The sequence below is a fragment of the Ranitomeya imitator genome, chromosome 9 (assembly GCF_032444005.1).
Source record: "Ranitomeya imitator isolate aRanImi1 chromosome 9, aRanImi1.pri, whole genome shotgun sequence".
Lineage (NCBI taxonomy): Eukaryota > Metazoa > Chordata > Amphibia > Anura > Dendrobatidae > Ranitomeya > Ranitomeya imitator.
In genome coordinates, this window is record NC_091290.1 from 39,559,922 (window position 1) to 39,584,093 (window position 24,172).

The following is a 24,172-nucleotide window of genomic DNA, read 5'->3' on the forward strand; positions in this document are numbered from 1 at the left end:
GAAATAATAAAACAAACTTTCCCCCGTGAGGTTCTCTCATAGATGGAAATTACGCCGCAGCTCTGGATCTGTCGCACCTAGGCACCATTAGCGCCTGACGGGCACCATTAGCGCTCTTCTTAGGTGTCCATCCTATGCTGCAGATAGTTTGTGTGAGTCGCTGCGCCAGGAGTGGTCCATCTGTGGCCACTGGACGCGAGCCCTGAGAGCCGCCTTCTGCCGTCGACGTGAAGAAACTGGAATCAAATGGGTCAATATGCGCTGCCAGCGGAAAGATGATAAGACAGGAATACAAGTATGTGGCTTATTTGTCACCGAAACCAGGAAATGTGAGCTATCACTGGCAATTCCCAAGTGCAAGTGGTGAGCATATATACGAGAGGGGAGTGTCCAACACAGAACATCTCAGACAATTCAAGACAGAATTCCGGTGGTAGCGCAGATTAACCCATTTCATTTCAGTTTTTTCATGCGTTTTAAAGTTTCAAACTTCTTCGTCAGGACAAACCTTCTCCTACCTACCGGCATACGCAGATCTACTTGTGAATGGCGTGACGTAATGTTGCACCAGAATGGCTATACACAAGACAATCCGTGGATGCCGGGAGGTAGGAAGCAGCTCACAGGGCTCCAGGCCAATGGCCACAGATTACTGGCGAGGCCGTTAGACCACGTCCTGCACATCGATTTACACAAACTCTAATAATGGATCATGACAGTCTCCAAAACAGATGTGAGCAGCGTCTCGTCACACTGCTTTCTGCTGGTATATAAGCATCAGAGGCATAAGTGGCTGTGTGTGGAGGCTCATACTATATACGGGGACTGTGGTGACCATAATACTGTCTGGGTTGTTGTGGGCAATTATACTGTGTATAGGGGCCCATGTGAACCATGTGTGTGGCGCTGTGAGGACCGTCATACTGTGGCTGCCTATGAGGACCATCCTGTGTGTGGGGAGGGCTGTGAGGACCACCATTACTGTCTGTGGGGGTATATGGGTGCCATTACTCAGTATGGGAGGGGGCTGTGATGACCATCAAACCATGTGTGGGGGTGCTGTGAAATCCATCATACTGTCAAATTATGTTGGGGAGCTGTGGGGGCCTCCTATGTTGCGGTGGCATTGTACTGTGTGTGGGGGCATTGTACTGTGTGGGGGCATTTTGCATTGTACTGTCTGTGGCTGGTGCTGTGGGGACATCGTATGTTAGGGTGGCATGTACTGTGTGTGGGGCATTGTACTGTGTAGGAGGGCTGTGGAGACATCTTACTATATTCAAGGTACAATGGCTGAATAATGGGAGCAAATGATTTACACCATGTTCCACATTATTATGCAGATGACATTTTTCTCGGATTTTCCTAAATGTTCGGTGCAAATGACAGTCAGTCTAATAAAAGTCATCACCCGTTAGATTATACATCAAATTTTCTTGGAGAAACCTCCCAATGATAACAGTGTAATCTCCAAAATGAATAAAAACTCAAAATGCACTGTTCCAAATTATTAGGCACAGTAGAATTTCTAAATATTTTATATGTTTTAAAGAACTGAAAATGCTCATTTGTGGAATTTGCAGCATTAGGAGGTCACATTCACTGAACAAAAAAGCTATTTAACTCCAAAACAGCCTAACAGGCCAAGTTACATGTTAAGATAGGAACCCTTCTTTGATATCACCTTCACAATTCTTGCATTCTTGAGTTTTTGGAGAGTTTCTGCTTGTATTTATTTGCATGAAGTCAGAATAGTGTCCCAGAGCCGCTGTTTTGATGTGAACGGCCTCCCACTCTCATAGATCTTGTGCTGGATGATACTCCAAAGGTTCTCTGTATGGTTGAGGTCAGGGGAAGATGGTGGCCACTCCATGAGTTTATCTCATTTTATGCCCATAGCAGCCATTGACTCAGAAGTTTCTTTGCAGCATGAGATGGGGCATTGTCAGCATGAAGATGATTTTGCTCCTGAAGACACGTTTCTGCTTTTAGACCATGGAAGAAAGTTGTCAGTCAGAAATGCTATTTACTTTACAGAGGTCATTTTCACACCTTCAGGAACCTTAAAGGGCCCCACCAGCTGTTTCCCCATGATTCTGGCCCAAAACATGATTTCTCCACCTCCTTGCTGACGTCGCAGCCTTATTGCGACATGGTGGCCATCCACCAACCATCCACTACTCCATCCATCTGGACCATCCAGGGTTGCTCGACACTCATCAGTAAACAAGACTGTTTGAAAATTAGTCTTCATGTATGTCTGGGCCCGCTGCAACCGTTTCTGCTCATGAACACTGTTTAGGGGTGGCAGAATAGTAGATTTATGCACCACAGCAAGCTTTTGAAGGATCCTACACCTTGAGGTTCGAGGGACTCCAGAGGCACCAGCAGCTTCAAATAACTGTTTGCTAATTTTGTAATGGTATTTCAGCAGCTGCTCTCTTAATCCAATGAATTTGTCTGGCAGAAGCCTTCCTCATTATGCCTTTATCTGCCTGAACTATGTCTGTGCCCTGTTTCAGTCACAAATCTCTTCACAGTATGAGGATCACAAAGTTTTTGTGAAGTATCTAATTTTTTCATACCTTGTCCAAGACATTGCACTATTTAACGCTTTTCAGCAGCAGAGAGATCCTTTTTATTTCTCATATTGCTTGAAACCTTTGGCCTGCTTAATAATGTGGAACATAATTTTTAAGTAGTTTTCCTTTAATTAGAATCACCTGAAAAACTAATTATCACGTGTTTAAGATTGATTTCAGTTATCTATTGAGCCCTGAGACACAATACCATCCACAAGTTTATTTGAAAAAAACAATTAAATGTTTATGACACTTAAATCCAATTTGTATAATAATTTGGAACACAGTGTATAGATTTTATAAAAAGCAGTAAATTATATGGAGCCGATTCTCTGCTACAAGGACACAAGTGACAATAATCCCTATCGTGACATGTAGCAGCGAGTCAGTGAAATTAATTCTGCTCAGTATTGATACAAATAATATAAAATAGTAATAATCTATATAATCGTCTAAGGTCCACTTCCGTCTGTTTGTCACAAAAATCCCGCGTCGCTGATTGGTTGCACTGGCCGCGACTAATCAGCGACAGGCTTATTCCGGCCGTGAATTGGCCCCTCCCTACTCCCCTCCAGTCAGCACCAGTGTGTCGCCCCATCCCGGACCAACTTTTTACTATTGATGCTGCCCATGCAGCATCAATAGTAAAAAGATATAATGTTAAAAATAATTTAAAAAAAATAAAAAATCATGCTATTCTCACCTTCCATCTCCTTTGTAGGTTTCCCGTTCCTCGCGATGTGGCCAGCAGCTTTCGTTCCCAGTGATGCATTGCAAAATTACCCAGATGACTTAGCGGTCTCGCAAGACCACTACGTCATCACGGGTTATGGTGCGGGATTTAAACATCGCTTCGCTGATTGGTCGCGCCCGGCCGACCGCGACCAATCAGCAACAGGTGCTGTCCGGCCGCGAATTGGCACAGGATTTAAACCATGCTTCACTGATTGGTCGCGGCCGGCCGCAACCAATCAGCGACATTGGCACGGTCGGCTGCGACCAATCAGCGAAGTGGTATTTAAATCCCACGCCAATGTTGCTGATTGGACGCTGCCGCGGATGCCGGAAGGTGAGAATATCACAATTTTTTTTTATTTTTAACATTATATCTTTTTGCATAGGCAGCATCAATAGTAAATAGATGGTCCAGGATAATCGTTGATTGGTCATGGCCGGACCGGTGCGACAAATCAACGAAGCGTGGTTTAAATCCCGCGCCAATGTCAGAATCCATTGTGGCAATGATCGGAGATGACGTAGCGGTCTTGCGAGACCGCTACATCATCACGTGTTATTGTCGCAATGCATTCTTGGGAACGGAGCATCGCTAAACGCCTGGGCTGGATCCGGGGGCTGCCGGAAGGTGAGTAACTATTTTTTGTTTTCTTTTTTTTTTAACAGGGATATGGTGCCCACATTGCTATATACTATGTGGGCTGTTATATACTACGTGGGCTGTGTTATATACTACGTGGGCTGTTATATACTACATGGCTGGGCAATAGACTACGTGGCCTGTGCTATATACTACGTGGGCTGTTATATACTACATGGCTGGGCAATAGACTACGTGGGCTGTTATATACTACGTGGCCTGTGCTATATACTACGTGGGCTGTTATATACTACATGGCTGGGCAATATACTACGTGGGCTGTTATATACTACGTGGCCTGTGCTATATACTACGTGGGCTGTTATATACTACATGGCTGGGCAATAGACTACGTGGCCTGTGCTATATACTACATGGGCTGTTATATACTACATGGCTGGGCAATAGACTACGTGGGCTGTGCTATATACTACGTGGCCTGTGTTATATACTACGTGGGCTGTTATATACTACGTGGCCTGTGTTATATACTACGTGGGCTGTTATATACTACGTGGCCTGTGTTATATACTACGTGGGCTGTTATATACTACGTGGCCTGTGTTATATACTACGTGGGCTGTTATATACTACATGGCTGGGCAATAGACTACGTGGGCTGTGCTATATACTACGTGGGCTGTTATATACTACATGGCTGGGCAATAGACTACGTGGCCTGTGTTATATACTACGTGGGCTGTTATATACTACGTGGCCTGTGTTATATACTACATGGCTGGGCAATAGACTACGTGGGCTGTGCTATAGACTACGTGGCCTGTGTTATATACTACGTGGGCTGTTATATACGTGGGCTCTGCTATATATATATATATATACATACTGCGTGGGCCGTGTTATATACTACTATACATATTCTACAATACCCGATGCGCTAGAATCGGGCTACCATGTAGTTATATTAATATTGAGCAGAATTTCAGGCTCGGCCTCTACAACAGTCACAGACTCTCATGTGGCTCCTTGGGAAAATAAATTGGCCACCGCTGGTGTAAAGAATACTAAAATCTCACTGAGGGGAAACTGTATCTTTTAACAATGCTTCCATGTATGAATACAGAACTTGTTGTCATCAGACAACCCCTTTATCATCTATCCAAGGTGATCGGTGTCCATCAGCTGGGACCTGCACTGGCCGGCAGCATGGGGCACTTATCTCTGTAAGGCCGCGCTCACACTGATCGGATTACTCTCCGGGATGAGAACGGGACCGATTATTTATACTCTGGAGTGAATGAGCCAGGCAGCACTGCACATGCGCAGTCTGAGCTCCATCCCCGCTCTATGGGGCCGCAGAGCACTGGAGAAATTCCATCAAAAAAGCATTAAAGAGCCAGAAGAGCGGACCAGAATGGAGACTGTATGAGGAGCTCCGGGAATCACCTCCGGTCTAGACGTCTCAGTGCTGAGGATCTCACTGCAGCCTCCGATCCGTGTCCTCAGCCGTCTACAGAGGAGTTGGTAAAATGAGCTCCTCAAAAAATCACCCCCGATCTAGTCAGCACTGAAGCGCCTACACCGGGGAGGCTGTGGTGAGATCCTCAAACTATCAGCCTGCGCTGCGTGACGTCACCGGGGGGTCGCGCTGCCTCCAGGTCGCAGGGTGATGACGTCAGACGTTGTGACTTTAGAGGCGGCGCGGTGTGCTGAGGTAACTGGCGGCGGAGGCTCATACCGGGATGTGTGCTCGGTGTCACCGCCCCGGGGTGCAATCACCCGTGTGTATATCAGTGTGATGGAAACGTGTCCATAGATACACGGTGTGAGTGCAAACAGGAAGGGGCGGCTCCGGGGTACAGGGTCAATATGTGCAGTGCAGGGGCCTGTGTAACCCATAGGGCTGTGATAGAGGTAGCTGGGTGAGAGGGTGTATATAGAGGTGTGCAGATAGGTGTGTGTATATTTATATATATAATATATATATATATATATATATATATATATATATATATATATATATATACACACAGATAGGTGCATGTGTATACAGATAGGTGACTACCAAACCAGCAGTCATAAAGTCCCATAGAAGTGTACAAACTTTATTAAATACAATTATAAAACCCGGAAATGTATAGGTACAATGGCAGAAGTGGAAAACAATGTTCGTGTTCGCTCTCAATAGCGACACATCAAAGAAGGGCTAGGATGGTCAGCCACCCCTGCATAAATGTAATGGCATATGGCTACAATCACAAATATCCCAAAGACTCAAAAACTATCATAGCAAATGCCACATAACTAGATGGTTAACCCCTTTACCCCCAAGGGTGGTTTGCACATTATGGACCAGGCCAATTTTTACAATTCTGACCACTGTCCCTTTATGAGGTTATAACTCCGAAACGCTTCAACGGATCCTGGTGATTCTGACATTGTTTTCTCGTGACATATTGTACTTCATGATAGTGGTAAAATTTCTTTGATAGTACCTGCGTTTATTTGTGAAAAAAACGGAAATTTGGCGAAAATTTTGAAAATTTCGCAATTTTCAAACTTTGAATTTTTATGCAATTAAATCACAGAGATATGTCACACAAAATACTTAATAAGTAACATTTCCCACATGTCTCCTTTACATCAGCACAATTTTGGAACCAATTTTTTTTTGTTAGGGAGTTATAAGGGTTAAAAGTTGACCAGCAATTTCTCATTTTTACAACACCATTTTTTTTTAGGGACCACGTCTCATTTGAAGTCATTTTGAGGGGTCTATATCATAGAAAATGCCCAAGTGTGACACCATTCTAAAAACTGCACCCCTCAAGGTGCTCAAAACCACATTCAAGAAGTTTATTAACCCTTTAGGTGTTTAATAGGAATTTTTGGAATGTTTAAATAAAAATGAACATTTAACTTTTTTACACAAAAAATTTACTTCAGCTCCAATTTGTTTTATTTTACCAAGGGTAACAGGAGAAATTGGACCCAAAAAGTTGTTGTCCAATTTGTCCTGAGTACGCTGATACCCCATATGTGGCAGTAAACCACTGTTTGGGCGCATGGGAGAGCTCGGAAGGGAAGGAGCGCTATTTGACTTTTCAATGCAAAATTGACAGGAATTGAGATGGGACGCCATGTTGCGTTTGGAGAGCCACTGATGTGCCTAAACATTGAAACCCCCCACAAGTGACACCATTTTGGAAAGTAGACCCCCTAAGGAACTTATCTGGATGTGTGGTGAGCACTTTGACCCACCAAGTGCTTCACAGAAGTTTATAATGCAGAACCGTAAAAATAAAAAATCATATTTTTTCACAAAAATTATATTTTTGCCCCCAATTTTTTATTTTTCCAAGGGTAAGAGAAGAAATTGGACCTCAAAAGTTGTTGTCCAATTTGTCCTGAGTACGCTGATACCCCATATGTGGCAGTAAACCACTGTTTGGGCGCATGGGAGAGCTCGGAAGGGAAGGAGCGCAGTTTGACTTTTCAATGCAAAATTGACAGAAATTGAGATGGGACGCCATGTTGCGTTTGGAGAGCCACTGATGTGCCTAAACATTGAAACCCCCCACAAGTGACACCATTTTGGAAAGTAGACCCCCTAAGAAACTTATCTAGAGGTGTGGTGAGCACTTTGACCCACCAAGTGCTTCACAGAAGTTTATAATGCAGAACCGTAAAAATAAAAAATCATATTTTTTCACAAAAATTATATTTTTGCCCCCAATTTTTTATTTTTCCAAGGGTAAGAGAAGAAATTGGACCTCAAAAGTTGTTGTCCAATTTGTCCCGAGTACGCTGATACCCCATATGTGGCAGTAAACCACTGTTTGGGCGCATGGGAGAGCTCGGAAGGGAAGGAGCGCCGTTTGACTTTTCAATGCAAAATTGACAGGAATTGAGATGGGACGCCATGTTGCGTTTGGAGAGCCACTGATGTGCCTAAACATTGAAACCCCCCACAAGTGACACCGTTTTGGAAAGTAGACCCCCTAAGGAACTTATCTGGATGTGTGGTGAGCACTTTGACCCACCAAGGGCTTCACAGAAGTTTATAATGCAGAGCCATAAAAATAAAACAAAATTTTTTTCCCACAAAAATTATTTTTTAGCCCCCAGTTTTGTATTTTCCCTAGGGTAACAGGAGAAATTGGACCCCAAAAGTTGTTGTCCAATTTGTCCTGAGTACGCTGACACCCCATATGTGGGGGGGAACCACCGTTTGGGCGCATGGGAGGGTTCGGAAGGGAAGGAGCGCCATTTGGAATGCAGACTTAGATGGAATGGTCTGCAGGCGTCACATTGCGTTTGCAGAGCCCCTAATGTACCTAAACAGTAGAAACCCCCCACAAGTGACACCATTTTGGAAAGTAGACCCCCTAAGGAACTCATCTTGATGTGTTGTGAGAGCTTTGAACCCCCAAGTATTTCACTACAGTTTATAACGCAGAGCCATGCAAATAAAAAATATTTTTTTTTCCACAAAAATTATATTTTAGCCCCCAGTTTTGTATTTTTCCAAGGTTAGCAGGAGAAATTGGACCCTAAATGTTGTTGTCCAATTTGTCTTGAGTACGCTGATACCCGATATGTGGGGGGGAACCACCGTTTGGGCGCATGGGAGGGTTCGTAAGGGAAGGAGCGCCATTTGGAATGCAGACTTAGATGGAATGGTCTGCAGGCGTCACATTGCGTTTGCAGAGCCCCTAATGTACCTAAACAGTAGAAACCCCCCACAAGTGACCCCATATTGGAAACTAGACCCCTCAATGAACTTATCTAGATGTGTTGTGAGAACTTTGAACCCCCAAGTGTTTCACTACAGTTTATAACGCAGAGCCGTGAAAATAAAATATCTTTTTGTTTTCCCACAAAAATTATTTTTTAGCCCCCAGTTTTGTATTTTCCCAAGGGTAACAGGAGAAATTGGTCCACAAAAGTTGTTGTCCAATTTGTCCTGAGTACGCTGATACCCCATATGTTGGGGTAAACCCCTGTTTGGGCACACAGGAGAGCTCGGAAGGGAAGGAGCACTGTTTTACTTTTTCAACGCAGAATTGGCTGGAATTGAGATCGGACGCCATGTCGTGTTTGGAGAGCCCCTGATGTGCCGAAACAGTGGAAACCCCCCAATTATAACTGAAACCCTAATCTAAACACACCCCTAACCCTAATTCCAACGGTAACCCTAACCACACCTCTAACCCTGACACACCCCTAACCCTAATCCCAACCCTATTCCCAACTGTAAATGTAATCTAAACCCTAACCCTAACTTTAGCCCCAACCCTAACTGTAGCCCCAACCCTAACCCTAACCCTAACCCTAGCCCTAACCCTAGCCCTAACCCTAGCCCTAACCCTAACCCTAACCCTAACCCTAGCCCTAACCCTAGCCCTAACCCTAGCCCTAACCCTAACCCTAACCCTAGCCCTAACCCTAATCCTAGCCCTAACCCTAGCCCTAATGGGAAAATGGAAATAAATACATTTTTTTTAATTTTTCCCTAACTAAGGGGGTGATGAAGGGGGGTTTGATTTACTTTTATAGCGAGTTTTTTAGCGGATTTTTATGATTGGCAGCCGTCACACACTGAAAGACCCTTTTTATTGCAAAAAATATTTTTTGCAATACCACATTTTGAGAGCTATAATTTTTCCATATTTTGGTCCACAGAGTCATGTGAGGTCTTTTTTTTTGCGGGACGAGTTGACGTTTTTATTGAAAACATTTTTGGGCACGTGACATTTTTTTATCGCTTTTTATTCCGATTTTTGTGAGGAAGAATGACCAAAAGCCAGCTATTCATGAATTTCTATTGGGGGAGGCGTTTATACCGTTCTGCGTTTGGTAAAATTGATAAATCAGTTTTATTCTTCGGGTCAGTACGATTACAGCGATACCTCATTTATATCATTTTTTTATGGTTTGGTGCTTTTATACGATAAAAACTATTTTACAGAAAAAATAATTATTTTTGCATCGCTTTATTCTCAGGACTATAACTTTTTTATTTTTTTGCTGATGATGCTGTATGGCGGCTCTTTTTTTGCGGGACAATATGACGCTTTCAGCGGTACCATGGTTATTTATATCTGTCCTTTTGATCGCGTGTTATTCCACTTTTTGTTCGGCGGTATGATAATAAAGCGTTGTTTTTTGCCTCGTTTTTTTTTTTTTTTTCTTACGGTGTTTACTGAAGGGGTTAACTAGTGGGACAGTTTTATAGGTCGGGTCGTTACGGACGCGGCGATACTAAATATGTGTACTTTTATTGGTTTTTTTTTTTTATTTAGATGAAGAAATGTATTTATGGGAATAATATTTTTTTTTTTTTTCATTATTTTGGAATATTTTTTTTTATTTTTTTTACACATTTGGAAAATTTTTTTTTTACTTTTTTACTTTGTCCCAGGGGGGGACATCACAGATCAGTGATCTGACAGTTTGCACAGCACTCTGTCAGATCACTGATCTGACATGCAGCGCTGCAGCCTTCACAGTGCCTGCTCTAAGCAGGCTCTGTGAAGCCACCTCCCTCCCTGCAGGACCCGGATCCGCGGCCATCTTGGATCCGGGGCTCGAGCAGGGAGGGAGGTGAGGAGACCCTCGCAGCAACGCGATCACATCGCGTTGCTGCGGGGGGCTCAGGGAAGCCCGCAGGGAGCCCCCTCCCTGCGCGTTGCTTCCCTGCACCGCCGGCACATCGCGATCATCTTTGATCGCGGTGTGCCAGGGGTTAATGTGCCGGGGGCGGTCCGTGACCGCTCCTGGCACATAGTGCCGGATGTCAGCTGCGATAAGCAGCTGACACCCGGCCGCGATCGGCCGCGCTCCCCCCGTGAGCGCGGCCGATCGGCTATGACGTACTATCCCGTCCAGGGTCAGATAAGCCCAGGGCACCTCGACGGGATAGTACGTCTAAGGTCACAGAGGGGTTAATATTATAACAACAGTCAGAGAGAATTCACGGTACAATACCTGATGAATGCAGGAGTGGAGGACCAACGGCCCACCCCGACGCGCGTTTCGGAGCAACCTGCTCCTTCCTCAGGGGGCGTGAGGATTGGTCGCTCCCGATTGATAAATAAACTACATACATATTCTAGAATACCCGATGCCACCATCTAATATATATATACACACACTTATGTGTACCCCCACCTATCTGTCGACACTCGCTGTCCCAGGGCTGTGATGCGGCGTTCTGACACATGATGCCCGGCGCCCAATCAGCGCTGTCATCACTGTCTCCATCTTCATAAAAAACTGAACATCAAGTGGAAGTCAGGTCTGCTGATCCCGGACTTCCTCTTGTGTTCAGTTTGTCTGAAAGTGGAGACAGTGACGTCAGCACTTATTGGGCGCCGGGCACCACGTGTCATTCCACGACATCACAGCCCCAGGATGGGCGAGTGCCGACACTGCTGGAATGGAGCCGGCACAGGCGGTAACTATAGTTTTTATCAGAGCCAAACATTTACTTTATGTAAAGAACTACTTTATCCATTTCCCTTAAAGAGACTTTGTTAGCATAGGATGACGGTCCAAACTAAGTTCCGCCGCTCGGGGACAATCATTTATATACACCTTCTCGCCTTGTTTCCCCTCTATCTCTACCCCCTTTACTTTGATCGATAGCCCTGGCTTCATAGAGACAGAAAGGGCAGAGAGAAAGAGAAAACAAGCTGGTAGAAGGTGTATATACATGATTGCCCCCATCATGATGCACTGAGCACCTGTACTTGGCTCTGTTGCATAATTTGCGCCCAATAGACAACATTAGCGTACCTGCACATAAAAGACCAAATGGATACATTTATAAAAATATATATACCGGTAGTATAGATATATAGTATAGTTTATTGAGAGTGTTAAAGCAAGACATTAAAAAGTCACACATTAAGGAAAGGTGACATCTACAGCAGGAAGAAGTGTGTTATGGAATGACTGTTATCGGAAAGTTTGTTAACCCTTCAGGTGTTTCACCAGAACTAACACCCAGCGAAATGAATGGAAAGAAAAAATTAAATTTTTCACATAAAATATAACATTTTTCAGTGAAAATGAAAAATTACATTTTTCCCATTTAAATATTGCCTTAGCTCAAAATTTTTAATTTTTGTAACTTGGCCCCAACAATTTGTTACACAGTTTCTCCCAAATGTGGCTGTTTCCCACTACTGTTTGATCATTCTGAAGGGCTCGAAAAGGAAAGGTGCAGAATTTGATCTTTGGGACAGAAATTTGGATGGAATTGATTTGCGGCCACCAAATCGGAGAGCCCTTAACCCCTTAGCGACCGCCGATACGCCTTTTAACGGCGGCCGCTAAGGGTACTTAAACCACAGCGCCGTTAATTAACGGCGCTGTGGAAAAAGTGTATAGCGCCCCCCACAGGCCGATTTTCTCCGGGGTCTCGGCTGCCGAGGGTAGCCGAGACCCCAGAGAACATGATTCGGGGGGTTTTTAACCCTCCCCGCATTTGCGATCGCCGGTAATTAACCGTTTACCGGCAATCGCAAAAAAAAAAAAAAAAAGATCTCTTTTTAATTTCTCTGTCCTCCGATGTGATCGCACATCGGAGGACAGAGAAAAGGGGTCCCAGGTGGCCCCCCAATACTCACCTAGCTCCCCCGATGCTCCTCGTGTCTCCCGGTGGGCGCCGCCATCTTCAAAATGGCGGGCGCATGCGCAGTGCGCCCGCCGGCCGGCACCGGGAGAATCTTTGGGGTCTCGGCTGCCTGGGGTAGCCGAGACCCCAAAGAGCATGATCGGGGGTCGGTTTTAGCGACCCCTGTTTTGCGATCGCCGGTAATTAACTGTTTACCGGCGACCGCAAAAAAAAAAAAAAGTAAAGTGTAATTCTCTGTCCTCTGATGTGATCGCACATCAGAGGACAGAGAAATAGGGGGATTCGGGGACCCTATCATACTCACCTAGGTCCCTGGATCCTCTTGCTGCTCCTCCTGGCCGCCGGCAGAAGAACATGGCGGACGCATGCCCAGTGCGCCCGCCATCTGTCTCCATCTGCCGGCCGGCAGGAGAACAGCGGTTAGGGCTAAAATTAGGGGTAGGGTTAGGGGTAGGGTTAGGGGTAGGGTTAGGGCTAGGGTTAGGTTAGGGGTAGGGTTAGGGGTAGGGTTAGGGTTAGGGGTAGGGTTAGGGTAGGGGTAGGGTTACGGCTAGGGTTAGGTTAGGGGTAGGGTTAGGTTAGGGGTAGGGTTAGGGGTAGGGTTAGGGCTAGGGTTAGGTTAGGGGTAGGGTTAGGGGTAGGGTTAGGGTAGGGGTAGGGTTACGGCTAGGGTTAGGTTAGGGGTAGGGTTAGGTTAGGGCTAGGGTTAGGTTAGGGGTAGGGGTAGGGCTAGGGTTAGGTTAGGGGTAGGGTTACGGCTAGGGTTAGGTTAGGGGTAGGGTTAGGTTAGGGGTAGGGTTACGGCTAGGGTTAGGTTAGGGGTAGGGTTAGGTTAGGGGTAGGGTTAGGTTAGGGGTAGGGTTGGGGCTAAATTTAGGGTTAGGGTTGGGGCTAAATTTAGGGTTAGGGTTGGGGCTAAATTTAGGGTTAGGCTTCTTTCACACTTACGTCGGTACGGGGCCGTCGCAATGCGTCGGCCCGACATACCGACGCACGTTGTGAAAATTGTGCACAACGTGGGCAGCAGCTGTAGTTTTTCAACGCATCCGCTGCCCAATCTATGTCCTGGGGAGGAGGGGGCGGAGTTACGGCCACGCATGCGCGGTCAGAAATGGCGGATGCGACGTACAAAAAAACGTTTCATTGAACGTTTTTTTGTGCCGACGCTCCGCCAAAACACAACTGATCCAGTGCACGACGGACGCGACGTGTGGCCATCCGTCACGATCCGTCGGCAATACTATGGGCAAAAAACGCATCCTGCGGGCACATTTGCAGGATCCGTTTCTTGTCCAAAACGACGGATTGCGACGGAATGCCAAACAACGCAAGTGTGAAAGTAGCCTTAGGGCTAGGGTTAGGGTTGGGGCTAAAGTTAGGGCTAGGGTTGGGGCTAAAGTTAGGGTTAGAGCTGGGATTAGGTTTAGGGTTTGGATTAGGGTTGGTATTAGGGTTAGGGTTGGCATTAGGGTTACGCTTGGGATTAGGGTTAGGTTTGGGATTAGGGTTAAGGTTAGGGTTGTGATTAGGGGTGTATTGGGATTAGGGTTAGGTTTGAGGTTAGGGTTGAGATTAGGATTAGGGGTGTGTTGGATTTAGGGTTTTGATTAGGGTTATGGTTAGGGTTGACATTAGGGTTGTTTTGGGGTAAGGGTTGTGATTATGGTTAGGGTTAGTGATTAGGATTATGGATCAGGTTGGGATTAGGGTTAGGGGTTGGAGCTAGAATTGGGGGGTTTCCACTGTTTAGGTACATCAGGGGGTCTCCAAACACGACAGCCAATTTTGCGCTCAAAAAGTCAAATGGTGCTCCCTCCCTTCTGAGCTCTGCCGTGCGCCCAAACAGTGGGTTACCCCCACATATGGGGCATCAGCGTACTCGGGATAAATTGGACAACAATTTCTGGGGTCCAATTTCTCTTGTTACCCTTGTGAAAATAAAAACTTGGGGGCTACAAAATCTTTTTTGTGAAAAAAAAAATATTTTTTATTTTCACGACTCTGCATTCTAAACTTCTGTGAAGCACTTGGGCATTCAAAGTTCTCACCACACATCTAGATAAGTTCCTTGGGGGGGTCTAGTTTCCAAAATGGGGTCACTTGTGGAGGGTTTCTACTGGTTAGGTACATCAGGGGCTCTGCAAATGCAACATAATACCCGCAGACCATTCTATCAAAGTCTGCATTCCAAAACGGCGCTCCTTCCTTCCGAGCTCTGCCGTGCGCCCAAACAGTGGTTTACCCCCACATATGGGGTACCAGCATACTCAAGACAAATTGGACAACAACTTTTGGGGTCCAATTTCTCTTGTTACCCTTGTAAAAATAAAAACTTGGGGGCTACAATATCTTTTTTGTGGAAAAAAAAAATATTTTTTATTTTCACGGCTCTGCATTATAAACTTCTGTGAAGCACTTGGGCATTCAAGGTTCTCACCACACATCTAGATAAGTTCCATGGGGGGTCTAGTTTCCAAAATGGGGTCACTTGTGGGGGATTTCTACTGTTTAGGCACATCAGGGGCTCTCCAAACGCGACATGGCGTCCGATCTCAATTCCAGCCAATTCTACATTGAAAAAGTAAAACGGCACTCCTTCTCTTCCAAGCTCTGCGGTGCGCCCTAACAGTGGTTTACCCCCACATATTGGGTATCAGCGTACTCAGGAGAAATTGCACAACAACTTTTGTGGTCTAATTTCTCCTGTTACCCTTGTGAAAATAAAAATTTGTGGGCAAAAAGATCATTTTTGTAGAAAAAATGCGATTTTTTTTTTTCACGGCTCTACGTTATAAACTTCTGTGAAGCACTTGGGCATTCAAGGTTCTCACCACACATCTAGATAAGTTCCATGGGGGGTCTAGTTTCCAAAATGGGGTCACTTGTGGGGGATTTCTACTGTTTAGGCACATCAGGGGCTCTCCAAACGCGACATGGCGTCCAATCTCAATTCCAGCCAATTCTACATTGAAAAAGTAAAACGGCGCTCCTTCACTTCCAAGCTCTGCGGTGCGCCCAAACAGTGGTTTACCCTCACATATGGGGTATCGACGTATTCAGGAGAAATCGCACAACAACTTTTGTGGTCTAATTTCTCCTGTTACCCTTGTGAAAATAAGAATTTGTGGGCAAAAAGATCATTTTTGTGTAAACAAAAGCGATTTTTTTATTTTCACGGCTCTACGTTATAAACTTCTGTGAAGCACTTGGGGGTTCAAAGTGCTCGCCACACATCTAGATAAGTTCCTTAAGGGGTCTAGTTTCCAAAATGGTGTCACTTGTGGGGGGTTTCCACTGTTTAGGCACATCAGGGGCTCTCTAAACGTGACATGGCGTCCGATCTCAATTCCAGCCAATTCTGCATTGAAAAAGTCAAACGGCGCTCCTTCACTTCTAAGTTCTGCGGTGCGCCCTAACAGTGGTTTACCCCCACATATGGGGTATTGGCGTATTCAGGAGAAATTGCATAACAAAATTTATGGTTACATTTCTGTTTTTACACTTGTGAAAATAAAAAAAATGGTTCTGAATTAAGATGTTTGCAAAAAAAAGTTAAATGTTCATTTTTTCCTTCCACATTGTTTCAGTTCCTGTGAAGCACGTAAAGGGTTAATAAACTTCTTGAATGTGGTTTTGAGAACCTTGAGGGGTGTAGTTTTTAGAATGGTGTCACACTTCATTATTTTCTATCATATAGACCCCTCAAAATGACTTCAAATGTGATGTGGTCCCTAAAAAAAAATGGTGTTGTAAAAATGAGAAATTGCTGGTCAACTTTTAACCCTTATAACTCCCTAACAAAAAAAAATTTTGTTTCCAAAATTGTGCTGATGTAAAGTAGACATGTGGGAAATGTTATTTATTAACTATTTTTCGTGACATATCTCTCTGATTTAAGGGCATAAAAATACAAAGTTTGAAAATTGCAAAATTTTAAAAATTTTCGCCATATTTCCGTTTTTTTCATAAATAATCGCAAGTAATATCGAAGAAATGTTACCACTAGTGTTGAGCGATACCGTCCGATACTTGAAAGTATCGGTATCGGATAGTATCGGCCGATACCCGAAAAATATCGGATATCGCCGATACCGATATCCGATACCAATACAAGTCAATGGGACATCAAGTATCGGAATGTATCCTCATGGATCCCAGGGTCTGAAGGAGAGGAAACTCTCCTTCAGGCCCTGGGATCCATATTAAAGTGTAAAATAAAGAATTAAAATAAAAAATATTGTTATATTCACCTCTCCGGCGGCCCCTGGACATCAGCGGGAGGATCCGGCGTCCGGCACGGCTTCTTTCTTCAAAATGCGCGCCTTTAGGACCTGTGGAATGACGTCCCGGCTTCTGATTGGTCGCGTGCCGCCCATGTGACCGCCACGCGACCAATCAGAAGCCGCGACGTCATTCCTCAGGTCCTAGAAGGCGCTCATTCTAGGACTTTAGCTGAGGAATGACGTCGCGGCTTCTGATTGGTCGCGTGGCGGTCACATGGGCGGCACGCGACCAATCAGAAGCCGGGACGTCATACCACAGGTCCTAAAGGCGCGCATTTTGAAGAAAGAAGCCGTGCCGGACGCCGGATCCTCCCGCTGATGTCCAGGGGCCGCCGGAGAGGTGAATATAACAATATTTTTTATTTTAATTCTTTATTTTACACTTCCGATACCGATACCCGATATCACAAAAATATCGGATCTCGGTATCGGAATTCCGATACCGCAAGTATCGGCCGATACCCGATACTTGCGGTATCGGAATGCTCAACACTAGTTACCACTATCATGAAGTACAATATGTCACGAAAAAACAATCTCAGAATCAGCGGGATCCGTTGAAGCGTTCCAGAGTTATAACCTCATAAAGTGACAGTGGTCATAATTGCAAAAATTGGCTCGGTCATTAAGTACCAAATTGGCTCTGTCACTAAGGGGTTAAGATGTCAAAATAACAGAAATAGCCCACAAGAGTCACCATTTTGGAAACTACACCTTGTAAAGAAGGGGTGCAATAAGCATTTTCAACCTACAGGTATTTCACATAATTTTGACCAGGCCAAATTTTACAATTCTGACCAGTGTCACTTTATAAGGTAATAAGTCTGAAACGCTTCAATGGATCCCACTGATTCTGAGAATGTTTTCTTGTGACATATTGTGCTTTATGATAGTGGTAAAATTAATTTGGTATGACTTGCGTTTATTTGTAAAAATATCAGAAATTTGTCAAAAATTTTGAAAACTTTGCAATTTTCAAACTTTTAATTCTTATGCCCTTAAATCCGACGGTTATATCATGCAAAATAGTTAATATATAACATTTCCCACATGTCTACTTTACATCTGCATAATTTTTGAAACATACTTTTTTTGTGTTAGGAAGTTAGGCTACGTTCACATTTGCGTTGTGCGCCGCTGCGTCGGCGACACAACGCAAATAAAAACGCACGCAAAAACGCTGCGTTTTGCGACGCATGCGTCCTTTTTTGACGAAATTTGGACGCAAGAAAAATGCAACTTGTTGCATTTTCTGCGCCCGACGCTTGCGGCAAAAAAAACGCATGCGTCGCACAACGCAGCACAACGCATGTCCATGCGTCCCCCATGTTAAATATAGGGGCGCGTGACGCATGCGTCGCCGCAGCGTTTCCCGACGCTGCGTCGTGAAACGCTAATGTGAATGTGAACGTAGCCTTAGAAGGGTTCAAAGTTCATCAGCAAGTTCTTATTTTTCCAACAAAATGTACAAAACCATTTTTTTTAGGTAACTTTGGGAGCCTATATGGCAGAAGATACCCAAAAGTGACACCATTCTAAAAACTTCACCCCTCAAGGTTCTCAAAACCACATTCAATAAGTTTATTAACCCTTCAGATGCTTCACAGGAATTGAAGCAAAATTGCATTGTATGAATGAGGTACAAATATTCACTTTATCTGCAATTATATTGTTAAAAATAAGAGCAATGAACAATAAATTCTTATAAATTCTCTTCACACTTTTATTTTCCATGGGAGATTTTCATGGGGTTAAGATGTGGACAACTTCCTCCCTCTGTTTCAGACGGTCTGAACTATAACAAGGATTTTGTGTTCTTTATGTAGGCATTGCATCATGCCATCCTGTGTTGTGCGAGGTTGTGATTCCACAAAGAGGCCGCGTGATCGATCCAGAATTCTTCATAGTTTTCCAAGAAATCGTGAACAAATCAAGCTTTGGCTACAACAGACAGGACAGTATGGCATCGACATTGAAAAAAAGGTTGAGAAAGTATTCCAAGGAAAACTTAGTGACTCATACAGAATGTGTTCTTTACATTTCACACATGACAGTTACCGTTATAAGGGCTGTGGGAAGAGATTAAGAGAGGATGCCATTCCTAGTGTTTTTAATATGGATAAAACAGGTACAGGTCCATCTTCAGTCTCAAGAATTTTTCCATCTGTGTCGGAACCATCAAGCTCTTCTAGTGAGCATTACATCCCTTCCGTTCCATTTGCTGAGAGACAGAAATCTTGCTCCGGTACAGTACGTACATATCGAGTTGAGAATATGACTGTAGTTCCCGTGGATCCTCAAAATGGTTTGTTTCAAGGATGTGGAACTAGTCAAAAATCAGATCCATTAGTTGACAACAAACCAACATCCGTAACTATCGAACTAACTGCAGCCACACAAAAACTGTCTGCCATCTCTGGAGCAGCACAAGCATGCGGGTCTAGTCAAAAATCGAATTCAGTAGTTAGTGACAAACCGCCAAAAGTAACTACTGAAATAACAGCAACCGCTACAGCCACACAAAAACGTTCTGCGTCGTCTGGTGTAAGGCAGCTGTCATCGGTATCGAGAGCTTCTACCTCACCCATTGTAAAAGATCTACCGTCGTCATCCTCTGGTATTAAACTTCGTACATTTGCAAATTCAAAATTAAAACTATCCCATGGTGGTCAAGTGAAACAGCTAGCACCTGTTGACTTGAAGCAAAGTATTCTCACATTTTTGAAGAAAGAGTTCTCTTCTGTTCTCAAAAATACAAATCTGCCTTTGAATTCTAAGCTCAGACAAAATGCATCATGTTTAAATACCAAAACCTTATCACCCTCCATATTTTCCTCTCCAATAACATCCTTTGCCCCAGCACCAGTAATCTCTACCCCTGGGTTAAACACAGCTCCACCCATCAATATTCCTTTGAATTCTGTTAGTGAAACAAATCCATGCTGTGTGAAAGTTCTTCCAGTTTCTGGAAAAGTGTCCACTGTGACGCAGACGCCACCAACATCTGGTTTGACACTGAAACCGCCCTCTGTATCTGTTGTGCATGTCCCACCTGCTTCCCAAACTGTGGTCCCTTATTGTGTGCCTCCATCAAAGAAAAGAAAACTGGAAGAAAATGTTTTCTTGAAACCTATTACTGCCTCCTTTTCCGATCCAAGTGCTCTGACAAACCAGATTTCTGTTAATTCACCACCGTTTGTGCCACCATCTTGTCTGATCCAGAAGCCGTTAATGGTAGACAAAGGTGTCAACACTGATTTTTTCTCAGATAGGAAAAGAAATGCATACACACAAACTAAAATATTTACAAACCTTAGTAACATTATGCACAACTTATCAGTTCCAAGTGAAACATCTAATGATTCAGAATCAACCACATCTCTTGCCAGCCCAGCAGACAAAGGATTTAGTAACTGCAGATATTACAGCTCCAGTGGCCATGACAATGATCCGAGTGAAGATGTGAAACCTGGTAATTTAGATCCCGTTAAAGATGAAATCTTATCAGATTCTGAAGTTGATCCATCTGGACCTACTTCTTCAGATGATAAAACAGCAATCCATATTAAAGAAGAAGATGAATCATCAGCAGGACAATCACTCCTGTCGCCAACACTTTTTAACAATAACTTTACAATATCAGATTTTGACATTATTACACTGAAAAAAGAACCCAATATAAAAATAGAAGAGGATCAATTTCCAATTTCTAGTCCTTCAAAAACCATCACTAACTTCATATCACAAGATATCAAGATTGAAAGGATTTCCCCAATTCCAATGGAGCCATTAGTTCCAGTTTGTAGAAATCCAAATTCATTGGATACTTTTGCTGTAAAAACTGATGAAGATCAGGAAGACCCGAACAACTCCTCCTTTTATATCGGTGAATTGACTGAGGATGAAGATGAGTCGTTCTTAGTGCCAAGTGATGATGAAGATGACGTAAAACATGTCTTCCAGGACTTAGATTCACCAGTGGAAAATCCTGTTGATGAAGAAAAGTATCTTGTATTTGAGTCCTGTCTCAAAAAACTGATCATGATGATCCCGTGTATGTCCGAAACAAAATGTACGTCACCTCTTACACAGTACAGGAAGGAAACTATTGGATCATATTTGTCAGTAGAGGTTCGGTGCCAGTCTGGTCATACAAGGTTGCTGTGGGAAAGCCAGCCAAGACATGGATATCAGCCACTGGGAAATGTTCTGTTATCGGCAGCAGTGCTATTCAGCGGCTCAAGTTTTCTAACATCCCAACATATGTTCAAATTGCTCAATGTGAAATCAATAGACAAAACTACTTACTATAAAAATCAGTCCATGTACCTGTTTCCGGCCATTAACCATCACTGGAAGGAGGAGCAAAAAGCTGTCATACAAAGTATCCGGGAAAGACCACTTTGCTTAGCAGGAGATCGACAATTAGACAATCCTGGATTTTCTCCCAAGTATTCTGTATACTCTCTGATGGACGTGGCTAGCAAAAAAATATGTTCATTTTCTGTGGAGCCGGTTACTCCAGAAGTGAGATTGGAAGACTCAGAAAAAGTAGGATTCCAGAAGGCAATGGGTGAACTCCAGACTATGAACACTGATGTGAAAATGATTGTTACTGACAGAAGTGTCGCTATCCAAGAACTTCTGAAGGACGATTATCCGGGTATCGTACATCTCATAGATCTGTGGCATTTATCCAAATCAATAGGCAATGAAGTTTTAATGGCAGCAAAACACAATGACTGTGAAGTCCTCTACGAATGGGTGGAGGCGATCAGAAACCATATTTGGTGGAGCTCTTGCACATGTTCTAAAAATCATGATCTGTTAACCCAAAAATGGAAATCCGTTCTTCAGCATGTCACCAATGTCCATGAGTGGGGAGGTGATAGTGACTGCAAAGCCTGTCATCATCCACCTCTCCCAGAAGAAGTGGTGAAAAACACAAAGTGGCTGGAGAAAAATTCAGCTGCCTATGAACAACTCAAAAAAATAGTTGAAAATTCGTCTCTACTGAAAGACTTAAAACAGCTTTCCTTCCTCTGTCACACGGGAGAGTTAGAGATATACCATAGCGCTTGCCGCAAATATCGTTCAAAGACGTTACACTTCTTCATGGACTCTATGGTGGCGCAAACACAACTCGCTGCCCTTGACCATAACAGAAATGTCCACAGGGTGAAGGAAGTGGTGAAAAATGTGTCAAGTGATGATTTACTAGGCACTGTGATACAGAGTTTGGAAGTCTCCAAAGGTCAAAAATCATGGATTGTCAAGACATTGTATAAGCCAGATTGCCAAAATTTTCTTTTTGAAATTATGAATGATGTTACAGCACTTGTCAAGGAGGTGAAAACGTTTCCATGAGCCACCTTTTATGGAAAAGGAACACGTGTAGTGGTTGTATCACAATCGCAACAACTTATCACCTATATACAGGTTATATGATAGTTGGATGATTGCTCGAGGTCCAACCACTGGTAACCTCAATGAATAAAAAATGGGGTGCTGAGTTCTGTTTTCTAAGTGAGCTGTGGTCAAACTTGTGTACTATTGCTGCATTCAGAGTCTATGGGACTGACGGAAAAAGCCGAACACTGTAGTCAACCACCAATCCATTGAAATCGAGGACTTGGAACCCTCTTTTCTTGCAGTTATTTTGGGGTCATAACCAAGCAATAGGCAACCCAGCATCTATCCTGTGCCTATGTGGTACCTTTTTATTGTGGTAAAGCCCCTTTAAGGGTTTGCAAGTAGAGTAACAAAAGTCTAGTGCTGATTGATCTCCCTGTATTTATGCTACCCAAAGAATCCTCACACTGTATATAACTTGTAAATTTTGAATGATTTATTTTACTTGGTTGTTAATATTACTATTCCTAGTTCTTGAGCTATCATTTCTTAAGCAATTAATTATTTGTCAACATTTTTTTTTTTACAAAATGTTTGACAATTACTTAAATGTATCCTACTATGGTTCTAATAATAATGAATTGTCCTGGATTTAAAAAAAGCCATTATGAAAATTTGAAAAACAATTTGTTCATGGAGTCTGCAATTATTGTGCATAAGTTTATTAACGCACACAAGTTAATTTCTGCAATCATACTGAGCCATAGAATAAAAGTAGCAAGTATTTAATTATGCTTGGTGGATGATGAAAATCGTACATGTTTGGTCTTTACATTTTTTTGAGTTCTGAATGTATCCTGCAGTTTAAACAAAGAAAAAATTCACATAAATGGACATGAAGGGGCTGATTCATGAAACAGTTTTCACCAGAAATTCTGGTGTGTTACTCTTAGGGTACATTTCCACGGTCAGTAAATGCTGTGGGTTGGACGCTGCGTACATCCAGTCCGCAGCGTCCAGCTGTTACAGCATAGTGGATGTGATTTTAAAAAAAATCACATGGCCACTATGCGTGCACCGACGCCCGCGGTGTCTCTGCAGAGACGGACATGCGGCATGTCTTTCTAGACTGCAGCATGTCTATTTATCTCCGCAAGACAAATTTCACCCGTGCAATGTATTGGACGCAGTGAATCTGCACGGTTAAGTGAACACAGAGGACTCACCTGCGTTCAAAAGCCGGCAGCGCTTTGGACGCAGCGGACATGTGCTGCGTCTAAAGCGCTGCCGATTACTGAATGTCTGCACATACCCTTAGAAATGTCACACAATTGTCTGGGAAATGTTTAACCTCACAGGAAGCATCAGCTGTGATCCTGTGCTGTCCTTTCTGTATACTCTCTTTTGCTTCCTCCCCTGCCCAGGAGCTGTGCAATGATCAGACCATGTTCCTGTACAGTCAGACACAACCATTAGGGCTCATACTCATTTGCGAGAAAAATGGACGAGTGCAATCCGATAAAAAATCAGATTGCACTCTGACCAATGTTATTCAATGAGTTACATCTCATCAGCGATTTTTTTTCTGAGCTGAAATCGGACTGAGAAGAAAACGCAGCATGCTGTGATTTGCAGCGCATCTCGGACGAGACTCGCCAATGCAAGTCAATGGATGCAAGAAAAACATGCACAGCACTCGCACCATTTTTTATGCATCGGTGTCCTTTGAAAAGTTGGTAATTCATGTGCGGTGCAAAGTAAAATCACACTGACAGGTTAGAATAGAATACATAGAATAGAAATATACACATAGAATACACACACACATATATATATTTTTTTATATTGAACTGAAAGATAGAAGAAAAGCCGATAATTCATCTGTCGGCTTCTGTAAAATCACTGCAGGAGCCGAAAGGATAGAAGAGATGGATTACATACAGTAAATACATATAGAATAGGTAGATATATAGAT

The 24,172-nt window shown here is 43.5% G+C and overlaps 1 protein-coding gene across 1 annotated transcript; it reads left to right on the forward strand.

Annotated features, from left to right (window-relative positions):
• Positions 1-5,575: 5,575 nt before the first annotated feature.
• On the forward strand, positions 5,576-23,014 carry LOC138649720 (uncharacterized). Its single transcript, XM_069740361.1, has 2 exons — positions 5,576-5,632; positions 18,672-23,014. The coding sequence occupies exon 2, from the start codon at positions 18,682-18,684 to the stop codon at positions 22,210-22,212; it is 3,531 nt and encodes a 1,176-aa protein (XP_069596462.1). The 5' UTR covers positions 5,576-5,632; positions 18,672-18,681; the 3' UTR covers positions 22,213-23,014.
• The last annotated feature ends 1,158 nt before the right edge of the window (positions 23,015-24,172 follow it).